Source organism: Mus musculus, chromosome 7, assembly GCF_000001635.26.
Source record: "Mus musculus strain C57BL/6J chromosome 7, GRCm38.p6 C57BL/6J".
In the NCBI taxonomy this organism is placed as follows: Eukaryota; Metazoa; Chordata; class Mammalia; order Rodentia; family Muridae; genus Mus; species Mus musculus.
In genome coordinates, this window is record NC_000073.6 from 84,399,888 (window position 1) to 84,418,138 (window position 18,251).

An 18,251-nucleotide genomic window follows, 5' to 3' on the forward strand; every position below is an offset into this window, starting at 1 on the left:
TCCTATCTGCAAAAATAGGCTAGGGCAATTGTGGCACAAAGCTTTTAGGCATAACCAACCAATGTCTAATTTGACTTAAGGCCCATTCTTTATGATGGAACCCATACCTAAGACTATATATTTCAGAGACCTAGCTAGGGTAATACTAAACACTACCTGTCCAAGAAAAAAAAAGGAACAATAAACTGACTCCTAATGACACTTTGCTATAGTCATAGATCAGTGCCATCAGAGGCCCTTCCTCTTGCAGCAGATGGTAAAAACATACAGAGACTCACAGCCAGACATTATGGAGAGAGAGAGAGAGAGAGAGAGAGAGAGAGAGAGAGAGAGAGGCAGATCTTGGAACACACAGTTCTAAATGGGATGTTTCCATCAAATCCATCCTCTCAGAGTTCAGGGAAGAGGAGGTGGGAAGAGTGTGAGCCAAAGGGGGTGGAGGACACCCCGAGAACAAGGCCCCTATGAACTCTCAGAGGCTGAAGCAGCAAGCACAGGGTGGGCAGACTCCTCTCTGAATGCACTACAGCTTTCAGTTTAATACTTTTACAGGACTCCTGAATGTGTGAATGAGTAGCTCTCTGATTTTTGTGACTTCTCACGAGGCTCTCTTCCTTCTTATGGGTTGCCTTGTCCAACAATGATGTGATGTGAGTTTTTATTTTATCTGTCATGTTTGGTTGTTATCTAATGTTTCTAATGAGTGACAAAAAGAGACCGAAACCAGAGGAGAGAGGAGGTGGGAAGAAATGGAAGGATTAGAGGGAGGAGAAGCTGCAATCAGGACATATTGTGTGAGGAAAGAACCTATTTTTAATAAAAGGGGGGCAGGGACAAGTAAGTAAGTAAAGAGAGCATCCTGCCTGCTGTTTGTTTTCAGACTACATAGAAACCCATAAAGTAGCAATGTCAGCAACTGGAGGGAGATGTGAGCATCAGTGCCACCCTGAAACTTGTCTGTGGGCCTCGGGGAGTGAAGTTACTCAAATCAAAATCCCTTGGAATGGACATATCCACCTCATAAATTAGAATTTAGGGAAATAGGAGGTTTCCTGAATTCCTCCATTCATCCAGCAAGCATTTACTAGGTACCAATTATGTCGCAGAAATTGAAGGTGAGAGGGCGGGAGAAAATAAAACAGGAAAGAAGAAAAAGGGGAAAGTCCTGCTTATAAGGCAGGTGGGGTAGGTGTGGAATGAAACAACTCAGGTTTCTGGGAAATCCACCTCTGAACTCCAGCTACCCCAGTCTCATGTGTGAGACCAAATTCATGATCTCTCCCAAGCCTCCAAGAATCACACCCTATATAGTGTGTACAGAGGGGAGTGATGCTAACTCACCTAGCAGCTGAACCACGAGCTTGCTGTGCCATGTCTCCTGCCACCAGTTCTTTTATTGGCTATACTAGTTTCTCCCCAAATATCTGGAGGCTCCATCATTACCTTTTGCCATCATCTGGGCCAGACCTGCTAAAGGGCCCCTGACTGATCTCCTCACCTAGCTTCTCTGTGCATGGTCCTCCCTCAGCAGCAACAGAGATCTTTTCACAAGGGACCTCTGGGTATCACTCACCCCTGCTGCATTTACTTCAGTGGCTTCCTGCTGCATTAGAAAACAAAGACCCTCTTCTCTAACCATACCTTTTTAAAATGATGTCCTGTGCATGCAACTATTTAATAAATGGCTGACTCACCAGCCATACAGCAAAATTCAGTGAAAACAGAAGCCATGCCTGGGTTTGCACACCACTGTGAGTACACACAGTTGGCATTCAATTAATATTTGTTTAATTAGGTGGATAGGCAATTAAAATAATTAATGTCTGGCTTGGACCAATGAATGGAGTGTGGTGCCATTAGCAGCCACAGGGGACCAAGGGGAGGAGTAAACTGGGGAGACACAGGCTTTGTGGAATCTGTGGGACCCCACAGACCCAGCAGGCAGCTGGAAACGCAGACCTGCCCTTGAAGATACTGATTAGGAAAAGGCACGCTCTCTGGCCACCACAGAGCTGTAGACCCCAAAGCCACTCCTTTAGCTTTCTTCCTAGGCCTGCAGGAAAGAGTCAGGATAATCCTGCTCTGCTCACCACCAACAAGCATCATTTGCATAAATTTGCATAAATAAACCTGTCCCAAGGCGGCCTGCTGTAGGGACTAGCTCAGTCCACACCACATGCAACTAGCCTGTTTCATCAGCATCTTTCATGCCCCTGCTCCCCGGCACAGTGCCTGTGTTCGGGGAGGTTGGTTGACTAGAATTGGAAGTTTTCTGGTGTGAAACGCTTTTTTAAAAAAATCAAGAGAGCACAGCTGTGATCCTTGATCACATTCATTCATTTTATTCTTTGGGGGACTTGGAATTCATCAAGCATATCAAATTATGGCAAACGATTCCAGACTATGCCTCATTTCAAATTGCTGATGCGATAGAATTACCAATGCCATTCTAAAAATAAGAAAAACTCCTAGCACTTCTGTTATTTCACATTGAAATTAACTTCCACCATGGATTTCATAACTTTCTCACAGGCGTCATCTGAAGCCAGTTGTGGTGGTACACACCTGTCATCCTAGCACCCAGGAGGCAGAGGCAGGGGAATTCAAGAATAGCCTGGGCTCCATGGCAAGGTCCAATCTCAAAAGAGAAGTGGGGTATCTCCTTGCTTTCAAGGTTGTCATGTTTTTTAGACACCCTTCCTGCAAGTCAGCCCCTTTATGCATCACACACCCTGAGGGAACCTTATGTATCTTTTCCAGTTGTCATTCTCCAGAGGTCTGTGAAAGTTTATCCCCATAGGTCAGAGATTACTAACAGATCTAGTGGCAAGTGAGTCTGGATACTTGCATGAAGCAGTGGTCACCCTGTGCCCTAAAGCTTGCTGGACAGCATCCTGACCCGTATCACAGATCCTGGTATCATCCGCAACCCAGGAACAAGTGAGAGTGTCTCTACTCATTGTAAATCTCACTTGAGATACAGTACACATACACACCTGCAACCCCTAAGATCAAGTGTCCATCTGCCTCACGAAAATGTTCAAGAAGAGTAAGAGAATATATACTGTATAACTATGAATAATATATTGGAAGCATATATTAACTTTAGCCTGCCTGTTGTTTGCCTAAAGTACAAAAATAAAATCATGATGCTGGTTAGTTATGTCAAGTTGATAGGTTCAAGAAATATGTAAGACAGGCTAAAGATGGCTCTGGGGGTAAAGGCATTTGCTGTGCAATCCTAGAGACCAGAGTTTAATCCCAGGAAAACACAGAGAGGCGGAATGAGATAATCATCTCCGGAGTCGTCCTCTGATTTCCACATCACATCATAGCACATGTATATTCTCAACATGTGCACATCAAATTTTCTTAACTTAATTAAAATTTAAAAACACCTAGGGCATTACTTAGGTACACATTTGGGTGTTAGGATCTTTCTAGAAAGGAATAACTGAACAAAGAAGTGATAACATTATCCCAAGAAGAGAAAACTACCTGGGCAGCAACTTCCCACCTCAGCTGTCCTGCCCAGATGTGATCAAGTCGTCCTATGCTCCTTAGTCATGCCTTCTATGCCATGATGGATTAGGGCCTCTCAGACTGTCAGATGAAACGAACGCTTTCTGTCTAGTCTTTCATCAGTTGCTAATATATTCACATCTCAATCTGTTACTCAGGCAACCGTGCACCTTCCCTGGCCACCCTTCAGTCATGTGACAATTAGGGTGATTCAAATGTCTAGGCAAAAACAGGCAAGAAAATGACTCACCAGGCTGAGAGGCGCTGATGGACAAAGTGGATCTCAAAGAATCCCACTGAGTATTTGATGTTGGAAAGAACACCCTCTCCTTTGGCCCCACTTTGCTTACTTGGTATTATTAAGACCAAGGAGGATCTTTCAAGAAGACTCAGCAGACTTGTACAAAGGGTCCTTGCACTCCAAACACCAGCCTCTCCATCTGGCCTCCCTGCCTTCTTGGGGGAATTTTAAGTTTTTTGTGGGCTGCGTGACTTTTTGCTTTATTATATAACCAGTTTTTAAGGAACTGGTTAGGTTAGGGATTATCCTGGTAGGTGGTGCACACTGAAATCAAATCACCAGCCATAAAAGCCCACTATAAACTCTACAGCTCAGAGTTTCATACATCCGGGATGGGAGTTTTCTTCAAGGCAAGTAAACCACGTGTGAAACTGTAAGGTAATCCCTCAGTGTCAATTCGCTCACAAATGCCTCACCAAGTGGATATTGGTACAGCAGGGTTTTGTGTGGTTATAGGGACAGGAGCACTTCCTGCCATCCCAGGTTTCCAGTCAGACATGAGACCCTTCACTCAGCCTCCTATTCCATTCAATTCCAGTAGAGATACTGAGTCATGCCTTGGAGGGAGTTACTGCATGAACACATTACCTGGATAAAGGGTTCCACATGGGTTTCCTTAAGGGAGTAGAGTTCACCCTGAGGGCAGGGGAGAAAAGAGCTGGAACAGGAAAATGGCCAGTCGTGAAAAAAGGAGGGAGTATGGACGAAAAGAGGTACAACCCATCACACCAAGAGCGGCCCAGACACAAAAGCAGCCATCTTGCTAAAAGAATCTTGATAAGAAATGGGAAATGCCATTTATCCTTGAAACACAAAGTCCCATGTCATACCTCTCTTCCACCCTGAGTTCATATCAGTGCCCTCTGAGGAAGAACGCATGGCTCTGGCAACCTTATGGCTTGTCACAGAGTATACTCTTCTAGAGGTTCTAAACTACTGTCACCCCTTGCTTATATCATACAGTAGCACAGGTTTTAGACCAGATATACACATGGAAATGAGTGAATCTGTGGTTCTTGGAGAAATGAAGAAACCATCTTCCTTTGATGATAAAAGACATAACAAAGCAGTGACCAGAAGCCCTGCTTGAGAATTAAGTATTCAGCCCAAGTAATCTGTTGTGCGGCCCTTTTAACCCGTGAAGCATTTGGGTCCTTGTGCTAGCTTGTCTAATGTCTCTTTATGTCCTCAGCCCAGATATCTAGGCCTCTCTGATAGCTCCACTGATCTTCTCAACTCAAATGTCTCATCCTGAATCCTCCAGGATGGCCCATTGGCTACTTGCATCTCGCTTCTCCTCAGCACCTCCACCCTTCCAGCTCCTAGGACAGAAGCCTGGGCCTTACCTTGGCCCCCAACATATTACCTAAAGTCATGATGACTCTGCCCCAAGGAGGACATACTCTGCCCAAAGGCAAGGAAGAACCAAGATGTAAGTAAGGCCCTGGAGTTGTTCAGGACAATGTCCCTGCTGTGTACATATATATCTCTTATCCTGGTCTGCAGTTCTCACAGAAGACTTCCATCTGATTTCCCACAGCATCCAAGATTGAACACCTGAATATGTGTGCTATAGTACTGGGTACCATACCTCTTCTCTGCTCAATGCCCTTCAAAAGCTTTGTGCTACCTTTAGAATCCAATTGAAACCTGAACCCAAGATCCATGTCTATGAGACTGCTTTTTCACACTCCTCCAGACTCTCATGCTCTCTCTGTCCTTGATCATCACTGCTTGGCAACACTGCCCTTTCTGGTTGTTCCAATCTACCAAGTTCTTTCTCACCACTGTGTCTGCACAGGAGCCTCTCCATGTCAGGGCAGGAGGGTGCGAGTGTTCTTCCTCAGGCTCTTCCTTCTCCAGAGCCTCGTTTAAAGGTCAGTTCCTCATACAGACCTGCACTGACTTCACAATGCTTTGGCCACCCCTTCCATGTAAATCAGGTCCATTCGTTGCTTATCTCAGGGTATCATTTCTTCATCACATTGACATATTTTATCAGCACAGCTATTTTGGGGTTCCAACTTTACCTGAGGGAGGGCAGTTTGCAAGCACAGTTTGCACCTGTCAAAAGATCTAATCCACTGCATATTCTCCTGTGCCTGGCAGGACTCCCAAGGGCACTGGGGAGACAATGGTTTAAGAGTCCACATAAACTCACAAATCCATCTACCTCTACCCTTCGTCATCAGTTCAAATGACCCTTCTAAAATTCTCTGCAAGTCAATGCGTTCCTCGGCAAGACCTGGTTTCTGGAAAAAAAATATAATTTCCTACTGTGGTTTTTTAATTTTTATTTTGTGCATGCGTGCACATGTTTGTGTTGTATGTTCATATGCATATCCACTCATGTGCACTGAGGTTAGGGGAGGATTTCAAGTGTCTCGTTCTATCACTTTCTACCTATTCTCTTGAGGCAGAATCTCTCACTAAACCTGAAGCTCAGTTAGCAGCCAGCAAGCCTCAGAAATGTCACTTCTGGTCCCCTTCTTAACCTCCCACCAACATGTTTTTCCATGTGTGCACTTGAACTTAGATATTCATGTCTACATATCAAGCACACTCTTACCCACTGAGCCATCCTCCTAACCCCATTATCTCCCCTATAAGAAAATAAAGTTTGTCAATGTATATGCCTCCTCTCTGAGACTATGAACTCCCTAGAGTCAAGGGACATTCTTCTTCATCTTCTCATTACTCTGCATCCTCAAGAAAGTTTGACAAACAAAAGATATTCAATAGAATGCTGAACTGTGACAAACACCCTCTCATCTACTGCAACCTGTCCAGACAACTCTCCGTTCTATATAATCAATGACAAAAAGACCAGAAACTAGAGGTGATTTAATACCTAACTCTACTGGGGGAAAGTGGAATTCTAAATCTCTTTAAAACATATCTTTGATATCCTTTCATGGGCACAAGCTTATTAGTCCCCTTTCTTGCTTTGAAGAAAGCAATCTTTGAAAGATACAGTCCATTACGGTAGGGAGGATATAGGGCCAGGAGCTTGAAGTAGCTGGTCACGTTGCATCTTCAGTCAGGAAGCAGAGAGAGATGACTACTGGCACTCAGCTCACCCTTTCTTTTTATTCAGTTCAGGACCCCTGCCCACAGGATGGTATTGCCTACCTGTAGGGTGGGTCTTCTCTTCTCAGCTAAGCTTTCCTAGATACAGCTTCACAGATATGCTCAGAGGAGTGCTTCCTAGATGGTTCTAACTCCATCAAGAATAATCCTCACAAGTCTCGTTAGTTATTCTGAAAAACTCATTTCAGAGAATGTGTAATGCTGAAAACTGTTCTGAGTGAGTGTGGTTCTGACTTCTTTGCACGGAAATTACAAGTACCCATGATACTAGCTCCTTCCAGACCGCGCCTTATCAGGAGCAAACACCTCAGTTTGCATGTGGCTAATTCAAACCTAAGCAACTTCATACAAATCAGAAATGTTCAAATACATGGTAGAACAACAACAACAACAACAACAACAGCAACAACACCCCCAGCTCTAAAACGCTCTTCTCTTCTCCAAAGGATGAATATATCATCCCTGATAAGAAACAACAGAGAAAATTCAGCCAATACAACAGCGTGGGGGTCAGGGGGTGGGAGGGAGGTCAGTGTGAGGACTTAGAAGTTGCAAGATGTCAAATACCTGAGAGCCATCTCCAAAGATCTCCGTTCCCATAGTGTAACGAGTAGGCTGCTAACCTAAATCTCAAGCAGAAGACCTAGAAGAACCAGTGTAAGGGTTTGAAGCAATGGAGTGACAGGTGAAAAGACCCAGCTTCATCCACGTTACTGGGCTCCCGGGATGCTACTACGGCACCACATCACAGTAAATAAGTGTTCAGCAGGAGTGCAGTGGTTGATGTGGGAGGAAGGAGGCCATGGTATTCTGAGGACATATGAGCTGCAGAACCCAATCATGCTGCCTCTTGGTCCATCTAGCTGTATTTACCAAGCTCTCATTCTGGGAGAAGCAAAATCTAGGGGGAGGGTGGAGGTAGGAAGAAAAAAGCTAAAGAATTATCACATGATTTCTGCTTAAGGGAGTGAGCAGTTATCCTAGTGCAAATTTCTCACACAATCTGAACTATCTCTCTTTGTTTCAGATGCTTAACCCTTGAGACTAGCCCTTCTGAGCCAAAGAAGCTACATGCTCACACGGAACAAGACTAAGACATCCCACAGACCCAAAAGCCATCAGAGAGGACCAGTTAAAAGTGGACGATAGAGCAGCTGATCAGTGCAAGAAATTCTCCTTGAGAGATTCTCACAATGCTCAGAATTGCTGGTATTTTTGACTGAGGAAAGATCTGGATATCACAATGTATTAAGGTGGCCAGGTAGTGACTAACAGCACTCCTCCCAAGTCCCAAGGTTTCTATAGCAGAGAGAACAATGTACTGGACAAAGTGGTTCCCAACAGTGATATAACGGTAGATGAGTTACATAAGTCACCTAAGAGCTTGTGCTTTTCCTCAGTAGATTCCGGACTCAACCATCTTCATTATTTCCCTTTGCTTTTTCTAATCGCATTACAGTTTAAGGTATTAATTTTCTATTGATTTCTAAGTATCAGAATAGGTTGAAAGTGCTTCAGTGGTTTAAAAAAAAAAACACAAAAATGACACAGCCGTGTTTCCAAGCCAGCTATCTACCCACTCAGTGTTCCAGACAGAGACTCCATGTCGCCTCTTCTAGGACTGCCTGTTTCAGTTAGTGAGCCTCCTTGACGGGAATTAGAAAGGTTCATCACCTCCTTGTCCCCACAGGCACTTGCCTCTGTCTATTCTGGCTTTCCTCAATTGCCTTTACCTCAAATCTAATGAAGGCCAGATCTCATACTTTGTCTGCCTCCTGGTATTTTCCTTCTCCTCTGTTCAGGCCACTACAGCTAAGTCTGACCTGCAGCACCTGCCTCTTCTCCACGCAGTTCCTGCTTCTCGTCTTCCTATCTTCTGTATCACCTCACCACAGCTGACAAATCAACCTTACAGGAAAGCAGTGATCATGTGGCTCCTCCGTTCAGTACTACTTAAAACTCTCTTTTGATGTAGGAAGAGGAAGCCACAGTCCATGTCTTCCATGGCCCTTTGGACCTAGCCACATCCATGCAACTCAATGTCAGGTCCCTCTGTTTCCTCTCACACCTTACTCACTGGCTTCCAGTGTATGCTTAGAGCATGGCCATCATGACTTCATGACTTATGCCTGTAATGCCTCTCAGTCTGTGTGTCTGCGTTTTCAAACTGTATCTTCTACAAGTTCAGGCTAAAGTGTCCAGAGTCCCCTCAACCTTCCCCGACCAACATGGACAAAGGGGATCTTCCACTCATAACTTACTCTGAAGACATTCTTCTTTCATAAGCACTCTGGTAGTTCACTCCACCTGATCTGGGGCCACACCCAACACAAGACCTCTTCCACTGAGCTTTCCCGGGGTCTAAGCTATTTGACCGTCCCTGCCTCAATCTACAGGGACCTATGATTCTCCAGAACCAAAGCATACAACACAAAACCTAAAACTTGGGAGCGGGAAGGCAGTCACATGTCTATCCTCTCAGCCTTGCATGATAGACAGGGAACTTTGCCAATGACAATAGGGCTCCCCCGCCACATTTCAACAGGAGCCTAACACTCCCACTCATTCCTGAACTCCTTCCATTTTTTTTCTAATCTGACGGCATAAGTCCAAGGGTCACAGGCTGTACCTTCAGCGACATCAGACAATCGGAGAGGGATAGGGCTGCTGAAGGCCATTATTACCAGTTAGGCTTTTCCTGTCCAGAAAGGACTGGGACATATACACTGGCCAGGTGTAAACCCCGCCAAAGACCAGCGTGGGGGAGGCGGGGCCGATAGGCGAAAGAGTCCCAGGAGTTCTGCCCTGTTGAATCCCCGCTTCAAACTTTTCTCTCGCTCAGCGCGACACCTGGCATCCGCTGGCCCCTGTGGCTCTGGAGCCCGCGGGCGAGCATCTAGTTACACGCAGCAGCGGCGGGCGCCGTCAGGACCAGGTTGAGCACCATTCGAGAACGAGGATGCCACGGCCGGTGCTGATGCTGCCGGGCAGCGGCCACTCCCCACCCCGGGGCTGCGCGTCTCAGGCTCGGCCAGAGGCTGGGCCGCTACTCACCCGGAGGGTTGACGGCGGCCGGGGTTGCCATCTTGCCGGGAAGGGACCGGAGCGCCGGGCGGGGGCGGGGGCGGGGACGGGGACCCGGCGCGGGCCAGCGCCGCCGCGGCCGCGCCACACAAAGGAAGGTGCGGGCGGTGCTCCCCGCGCTCCCGCGCTCTCAGAGCGCCCCGCGCTCCTGCCCGCGCTGCTCCCCGCGCCCCGCGCGCTCCCCGTTCCTCTGCGCGCACCCGCGCTCCTCCTTTCCCGGGCCTCCTCCGGGTTCAGCCTTTGTGGTGCGGCTGGGGTGCCGGGCCCGCGGCTCCCGGGTCCGAGCCGTAGCACCGCGAGACTTGGGGCAGCGGGCAGCGGGCAGCGGGACCCTCCTCGGGTCCGCGCAGGTGCCCAGGTTAGAGGCCTCGGCGCACTCCCTATCCGCCCTAGTAGGGTCCCCAGGTATCAGGGACACATCGCCGAGAGGCGCTGTCCCCTCGCGGAGGAGCGGGTGAGCAAAGGACCCATTTGGATGCAGAGGACAACCGGCCTAAGAAACAAAGGCGTCCCAGTGCAACCACTTAGCATGCCAGGGCCGCGCCACTGAGCTCCCGGGCACCCTGGCTAGGGCTGCAGAAGAGGGCCTAAGGGGAGGCACCCAGAAATGCCCAAGGCCACCGTCCCTCCAAGGCACTGGCACACAGCTCCAGCACAGAGTTTGGCTCAGGAATGGAGAGAAGCCAGGGAGGTTTTGAGGACAGTGTCTAGCTCTGCCTTCTTGAGGACATGGCCACTGTCAGCATTTATTAGAGTCCTCTCGAGGGCCTTATTCACACCTCCATACTGAGGTTTTAAGAAGATTTCTAATGGTTTCATCTGCGTATGCTGGTAAAATAAGAGCACGGGATACTTGAAGAGTGGTTTTTCCAGGCAGCCACTGGGATTCCTGGAGGTGATATTCCACAGTAGATGCCCTGATTAGGTGAGATTGGAAGGCTGGTCACACCCCAGGCCAGAATTAAAGGCACTGTGCCTTCTAACACTGATAACATCTGCAAAAAATACCACACTATTTCCAAAGAAGCATGCATGAAATAGGATAGGGAAATGATGATTGGAGTATGTTTTTAAACCATCATTGTCTTTGGAAAAGCGTTTGTCTCTACTGCCCTAATAATAAATCAATTGGACAAACACTGAAAATTCTGAATTCCCGGCACAGACCTGGGTGTTGAGCATACAGGATTGACCTCCTTCAGGGCTGCAGGGCTTCCTGGATAGGAGAGAGCTGGAAGGAAGGACACAAGAGACCACCTGAGTTGGGGCAGCCGCTCTTTGAAGCTTAAACAGAGCCCCTGAAATGTGGTCACTGCTGAGCAAAAGGGACAGAAAGAAGATGACATTGAAAGTCACCTTTGAAGAAATGACTAGAATACAGGGAAGACATTTCAAAGGAAAAAATACACACTGTGCATTTACTTAAGGGGCAGGGGTGGCGGGTGGGTGGGGAGGGGAGGCCCAGACAGAAATGAGGAGAGATGTAGGTTGGAATTTGAAACTCAGCAGGTGTCTAAGTAGAAGGGTCCTGATGTCCAGCCACAAACCAAGTGAGACTCGGTCTCTCTTCTATAGTCCCCCAAATACAACACTCTCAAGCATCCATTACACATATACACACATATATTCTTGTTTGAGATGGAGGATCTCATTACATAGGTTAGGCCAGCCTTGAACTTGTAAGATTCTCCTGCCTTTGCTTCCTGAGTGCTTGGATACAAGTGTGCAGCACCACACCCAATCTCTGAAGTTTCTCAAGGGGAGGAAATACAGCCATTCTCTGTCCCATCAGACTCGCCATCCAGGTATATCTATCTAGTGGAGTCTTTTCTTGGTTCTGTCCATGTAGCTCTGGCCCATGTGCACAGTACACAGCATCACTGCTGAGTTCTCCTTTTCCTCTAACTTTCCACACACCTCAAAAGCAATCAGGTTTCCTTCCTTAACAGATACATAGCAGTCTAGTAACCAATTTAGCCATAACATGTGGCTCACTGGTTCCTCAAACAGGTAACTAACAGTCTCCCTAAAAATAAAACTGTAGCACTGTGTGTGTCATAAACAGATAAGCAGGCATGCTTGGTTGTTGATAAGGTTTTGTAACTATGCTCTTGTCCTTTACCCATTTTCTGAACATTACTGTGTAAATAGTGGTGTGTGTGTGTGTGTGTGTGTGTGTGTGTGTGATGGTATTCATGTGAGGGTCAAATGACAATTTGGGAGAATCTCTTGCCTCCTTGAGAATCTCTTGCCTCCTTCCACCACGTTGGTCCCAGGGATTAAATTCAGTTAGGCTTGAAGACGAGACGAGTGTGTTTTTATCTGATGAACCATTTCATTAGCCCTGTAAGAGAAAAATCTCTGATACTGGATCTCACCTATGTGTCTTCTTGCTTCACTGCAGTAAAGGATAGCTATCGAGTGAGCAACATCTGGGAACCCAAGCACTTTCTTTAGTCTGATTTCTGTCTTGTTCTGTGGTTTGGGGTTTGAATTTCCTAAGGAAGGAGACATTCCATTTTCCTTGACATAGACTGCCTGAGGTAGAAAGCACCAGTGCCAACAGTTAACTTTCCAGGGAGGAAATATACTTAGAGGAGAGACATGAACACATTGGTGGCCAGATGAGATTTGGTGTCGAGTCACCCCCAGCACAAAGATTTGGTGGCTGGGAAGGGGAGGAGAGACCGATGAGACGAAGAGGAGGAATAGGGGACCAGGCCCACGTTAGACTTCTTTGTCTCTCAGAATTAAGTAGGTTCAATGCCCAGAATCATTGATTGTAGATGAAAGCCCCCCTCTTAAGTAAACAGTCTGAAATGGAGCGGTTAGTCATTGCTGAGCAGAGAGTGGTGGCGTTTATACAATACAATGGTCCTGTGCTAATTAAGAGAGTTAGCCGACTGTGACCAGTAGCAGGCTTAGGAGTTCCACTCAACCTTAACCCAGAACTCTCAAATGCCAAAGAAGGCATTAAACGTGAAGCTGAAATTTACAATTTTTTCCAAAACAAATGTGTACCCATAGCACATAATTATGGATATAAGCTTCAAGAAATGGCCAGCAGGGTCTCATAGTGCCGATAAATACCCAAATCTCAGCACATTTATGTCTTTTTCAACTTGTGAAGCTGTAACACCGATTCTGCTTCGTATCCCGAGTCCTGACCCCAGAGACATAAGACTTCTGTAAGATATAAACTGACTTGAGGGGCGTTTATTTTCTTCTAACTTCACCTGAGGTCAGTAAAAGACTGGGCAAAGAGCTTGGCTGTGAATGGAAAGGGAGGTTGAAGGATAAACAACAGCCACCATGAATCCAACCTCAGGCTTGGGAAACGCTGATGGTCCCTAGGAAAGCCACTCCTCGGTTGATGCTTCTGCAACTGGCTGATGGATTAGAACTCCTGTGACTGGGAAGATACAATGGATTAGAACTCCTGTGACTGGGAAGATACAATGGATTAGAACTCCTGTGACTGGGAAGATACAATGGATTAGAACTCCTGTGACTGGGAAGATACAATGGATTAGAACTCCTGTGACTGGGAAGATACAATGGATTAGAACTCCTGTGACTGGGAAGATACAATGTTGCAGATAGAAAACCAACATTCTATCCGTATCAGGCACAACCTTCAGAATACATTCTTAGAAAAAAAATTAGCTTCCACCAACCCCAAAGCCAAGAATATCATCAGATTCTATGTGGTGGATCATGTCTGCAATCTAAGTCTTAAAAGGCTGTTGTTGAAAGATTATTGCAAGTTTGAAAGCAGCCTGGGTTATATAAGTCCCAGCCAGCCACATCTACAGAGGAAGACCCTGTTTCAAATAGTAGTAGTAGTAGTAGTAGTAATAATAATAATTAATAATAATAAATCAGATAAAGTTTTTGTAACTATGCTCTTCTCCTCTATTCATTTTCTGAACATTACTCTGTAAATTCTCTCTCTCTCTCTCTCTCTCTCTCTCTCTCTCTCTCTGTGTGTGTGTATGTACATGTGTAATGGTACTCATGTTGGGGGGGGTGTCAAAAGACAATTTTCGGGTGTCTCTTTCCTTCTTCCACCACGTTGGTTCCACAGATCAAAGTCAATTACTTGGAGACAAGACGAGTGTGCTTTTGTCTGGTGATAGGTTTTGGTAGGTTTTGAGACCTATAAGAATCTGCTCTGCTTTTCTGTAACCTGCCACCTGATGTTCCCACCAGTGTTTGACCCAGGACACACTTCACAAGTTCTGTGGTTTACATCCACAGGCTTTTCTTCATATTTCATCTTTCCATCTCTCTCTTTGCTGGAAAGAAAGGTTTCTAAGTCCCTGTCACCTCACACACCTCCTTGTCTTCTACTCTCCTTGGCCAAAATCTACCCCCACATGGCCCAGCTCAGCATTCCCCCTACCCATCCTACCTGCCTTCTTTAGGAAGTCTCTCCTCTTTTGGAAGAATCAAAGATTTAGGCAGACAGAGCTGATGAGAACTTAATTTTAAGCAATAAGGTATACCTTGTCTGTCCTCAAAGCAGGGTTTTTCCGCTGTTACTTATTACATTGCCCTGGACACTTTGCTAAACCTCCCTAAGTCTCACGTTCCTTACCTGTACAATGGGAAAGCATTGCCTTCAGTGTTGAGTCATCGTGTGGATGAACTTGAATGAGGTAATCCATATGCTAGCGACACTTGAGAGACTACCACACTCTGCAGGCATATTACAGGATGAAGGGTGTGTGTGTGGCAAGTCCATGTCCAGAAGAGAGCTAGCGTGGAGAAGCCCATCATGTTAGTCCTTACTGAAGGGTGAGGAGAAAGAAGGAGAAGGCAGGATGTGGGGGAGAGGGAGGAGAACATAATAGACAAGACAGTGGACCTATGGGCTCTGGTTTGCATGCTTTGTGCTAATCCCCAAGGATGACAGGTCAGACAAATAGAGGGAAAAGTCAGATGAAGAGGATTCAAGTCTGCTTTTTATTTAGGGGGCAAGGAAGAGCCTCCATGAGATGGTTCTGTAGGGGCTAGAACCCTGAGTCTCACGCAATGGCCCTGGACCTGGGGTTTCTTTTTATCCCTTTAATGTGGGATTAAAATGTCAATAACAAAATCATTTAGATATTTAAGAAAAAATTATGGCAAAAATGACAACATGGTTGAAACTTTGGCTTAGTTTTTGTGATCTTTTATAGATCATGAAACAGCAACAAAAGTTAGATGTTAAACGTCATTTACTGTTTGTCAAATTGCAGAAATTTAAGACTCTTTTTCTCGCTTTCTGCTTAGCCCTTACTCTAAGATGAGTCCAAAAAAATTCCAAACCTGAATGAAAGACAGGTGACTAGGGCTAAGAGGGCTGGAGATGAGCCAATATTGGCCCATAAAATTGTGGTCATGTATTCTTTTCCTGGAGATGTCTATCTAACTCATGGGAGTTTTTGCTAGAAGCTGGTATACTAAGGCCTGCTTTACAGCTTTTTGTTTTAGTCTCTAGCTTTCTCAATTGTGGATGGCTTCTAAACTGGTCCTTGCCACAAAGAACAGCTTAGGCTCAGCTGTTCTCAGACTATGATCCCGGAGCCACACAGTCCCATGTTACTCAGCAATGACACATACCTTCTGTGTGAGTCAAGTTTTCTGTGTCTCAGTTTCCTCATCTTTGAAGGAAACATAGTGATAATGCTTATCTTAGAGGAGTTTCATGAGGACTATAGGAGCTGATACTATCTGGTATGTGGTTAGTATGACATATGTGCTGATATTACTATAGAGAGACTAAGTAAGGCTCATTACCTAAGATTGTGATGGAGCATGTTTCTGTTGGTAAAGCACCATGTCCAAGGCATCTAATAAAAGAAAGCATTTAACCTGGAGTTCATAGCTCTGGAGGGTTAAAATCCAAGACAATTATGGCAAGCAAGTTTGGTGCTGGAGCACTAGTTGAGAATTTGCATATGATCCACATTCATGAGGCAGAGAAAAGGTAACTGGCAATGGCCTGGGCTTTTGAAACCTCAAAGGCTCCCCCCTCCCCCTGCCAGTGGCATGCCTCTTCCAACAAGGCCACACCTCCTAATCCTTTCCAAACAATTCCACCAACTGGGAATCCAATATTCAAATAGATGAGGGAGGGGGAATTCTCATTCAAATCACCAAAGAGCAAATAGGAAAGAAAAATGAAGGAAGCAACTCATAAATTGGAAAAACTGTAATGGCAGCACTGTCCATCAAAAGCTGCATCTAGAGGGAAAAATAATCAATAATGGTTATTAAGAAGAACAAACAAACGTAAATGAACTTAGAATTCATCTTTTAAAAAAATCTTTGAATGAATTAATGAGAGTTTCTCTGCACATGAAATCTCCCCCGTTCAACTATCTTAGAGTAATGAGCTTCCTGGTGAAATGATAACTATACCCAGGTCATTGAAAGAAAAGATGGAGAACCAAAACACAGAGGGGAGGGATCTAGTTAGACTCAAGGAAAACTAAAACCAGATTCTTGAACTTCATCAAAACTGATTTGGCTGCTTCTTCTTCTACTTCTTCTTCTTCTTCTTCTTCTTCTTCTTCTTCTTCTTCTTCTTCTTCTTCTTCTTCTTCTTCTTCTTCTTCTTCCCCTCTTCTGGCTATCATTGCTTCACCTTCTTTCCCATGGTGAAAAACATAGTCCCTGACAGACAGAGTCCAAATGTTTAGAGAGCTGTTTTACCCCATCCTTCACCCCAGATATAGAATGGTATGACAAAATGGTATGAAAGGTTGGTTGCCCCTTGGTTTGCTTAGTTTGTCCATGGGGCAGATGATCATGGCTGTCCCATCTTGGGAGATGACGCAGGATTGTGCAGGAAGGAGATATCTCCTGGTGAAGCCTGAGGCTGACACCACAAAGAAGACTTAAAATATAGAAAGAAAGAAAGAAAGAAAGAAAGAAAGAAAGAAAGAAAGAAAGGAAGAAAGAGAAAGAAAGAAAGAGAAAGAAAGAAAGAAAGAAAGAAAGAAAGAAAGAAAGAAAGAAAGAAAGAAAGAAAGAAAGAAAGAAAGGGGAGGGAGGGAGTTTTCCAGTGGGGACTCTAACTCCTTGTAAACTACCTTCTGACTCTCAAATCATTTTAGCACTGTTACTTTACTGGCATTTCTGATTTAATCCTTATGAAGAAATGTTACATCTATGAAATTATTTTGATTTACTTGTACATGGGGGCTGTTTATGCATGATTGTGGATAGTTTGCATCAAGGGCACAGGTGGGAGTCAGAGGACAACCTTGGGTTTGAGTTCTTACCTTCCATCTTGTATGAGGCAGAATCTCTTTGGTTCATCTCTGCCTAGAGCAGGCTAGCTGGCTCTTGGACTTTTCAGGTTGCTCCTTGCTCTGCCTCCTATCTTGCCATAGGAATGCTGGGATTAAAGATGAGTGTCATCATATGCAGCTTTAGCTGGGTTCTAGGGATCCCAGTTCTAGTCCTCACACTTGGACAGTAAGCACTTTATCCACTGAACCATCTCCCCAGTCCCTGATTTTAATGGCTAACTATTTTCCTGTGGTGTTCATTCAAACTGGAAGTCTTACAAAGGAGAGCAGTATTTATTTTCCCCTACCACAGTTCTTTAGGCCTTTTAGTAAGGCATGCCAAATATCTGTATTTGATCTTTTCTTGTATTATATAAACAGGTAACTTTGCTTTCAAATGTCAAGAGAATAAATAGGGTTAGTTAAAAATTAATTTCTCTCTAAGTGATATTCAACATTTGGCTGTCTTCCACACTGGTTATTCTGATAGAATATAGCTAGACTAGGTTTGTTACCCAACTGACTGGTTACAGATTGCTTAATCATTGCCATGCAAATGACTGCAATCAAAGGGCAGGTGACAATGATTTCCTGTGGAACACATGGTTGGATAAAATCAAGCACATTTCTGAGTAAGAAAATTTACTTTGAAGCTACTCCAGCTAGTTGTGTGTGTGTGGGGGGGGGGTGGATTTAGGTGGTTAAATACCTGGCTGTTTTAAACAGCCATAGAAGTTTAGGGAGTAAACTTTAAATGTTCTTTGGAATACAGTGTAAGGATGTCTCTTTGGAGGTTCCCTTTATGTTTCTTGCTGTATGTATTAGGAGATGAAATTACGAGGTAACAGAAGTTAGAAGTTGGTAGCGTGCTAGCTTTGTAGGTGAAAAGGGAAGAGTTGTGGGTTGCAGTGGAGCGGATAATCATTCCAGACCTTGGTCTTTCACACCGCTCTTCTTTCATGACATCTAAA

The 18,251-nt window shown here is 45.1% G+C and overlaps 1 protein-coding gene and 1 long non-coding RNA gene across 6 annotated transcripts in view; both read right to left on the minus strand.

The window, feature by feature from the left end:
• The window catches only part of Arnt2 (aryl hydrocarbon receptor nuclear translocator 2), a 165,468-nt gene extending 153,614 nt beyond the window's left edge, over window positions 1–11,854 (minus strand). For 2 of the 5 annotated variants that reach the window (XM_006507239.4, XM_011241655.3), the window contains exon 1: window positions 9,968–11,854. In XM_006507239.4, coding sequence (XP_006507302.1) covers window positions 9,968–9,998 — 31 coding nt within the window. In that variant the 5' untranslated portion in view covers window positions 9,999–11,854. The remainder of the gene's footprint in view (window positions 1–9,967) is intronic. The other 3 variants (XM_006507244.4, NM_007488.3, XM_006507242.3) reach the window with 3 other exon arrangements.
• A 1,343-nt stretch (window positions 11,855–13,197) lies between these two features.
• On the minus strand, window positions 13,198–17,484 carry Gm39045. Its single transcript, XR_869779.2, has 3 exons — window positions 17,272–17,484; window positions 14,598–14,757; window positions 13,198–13,409 (listed from the first exon to the last, which is right to left on the minus strand). It is a non-coding gene; the product is annotated as a predicted gene, 39045 (long non-coding RNA).
• Between the last annotated feature and the right edge of the window lie 767 nt (window positions 17,485–18,251).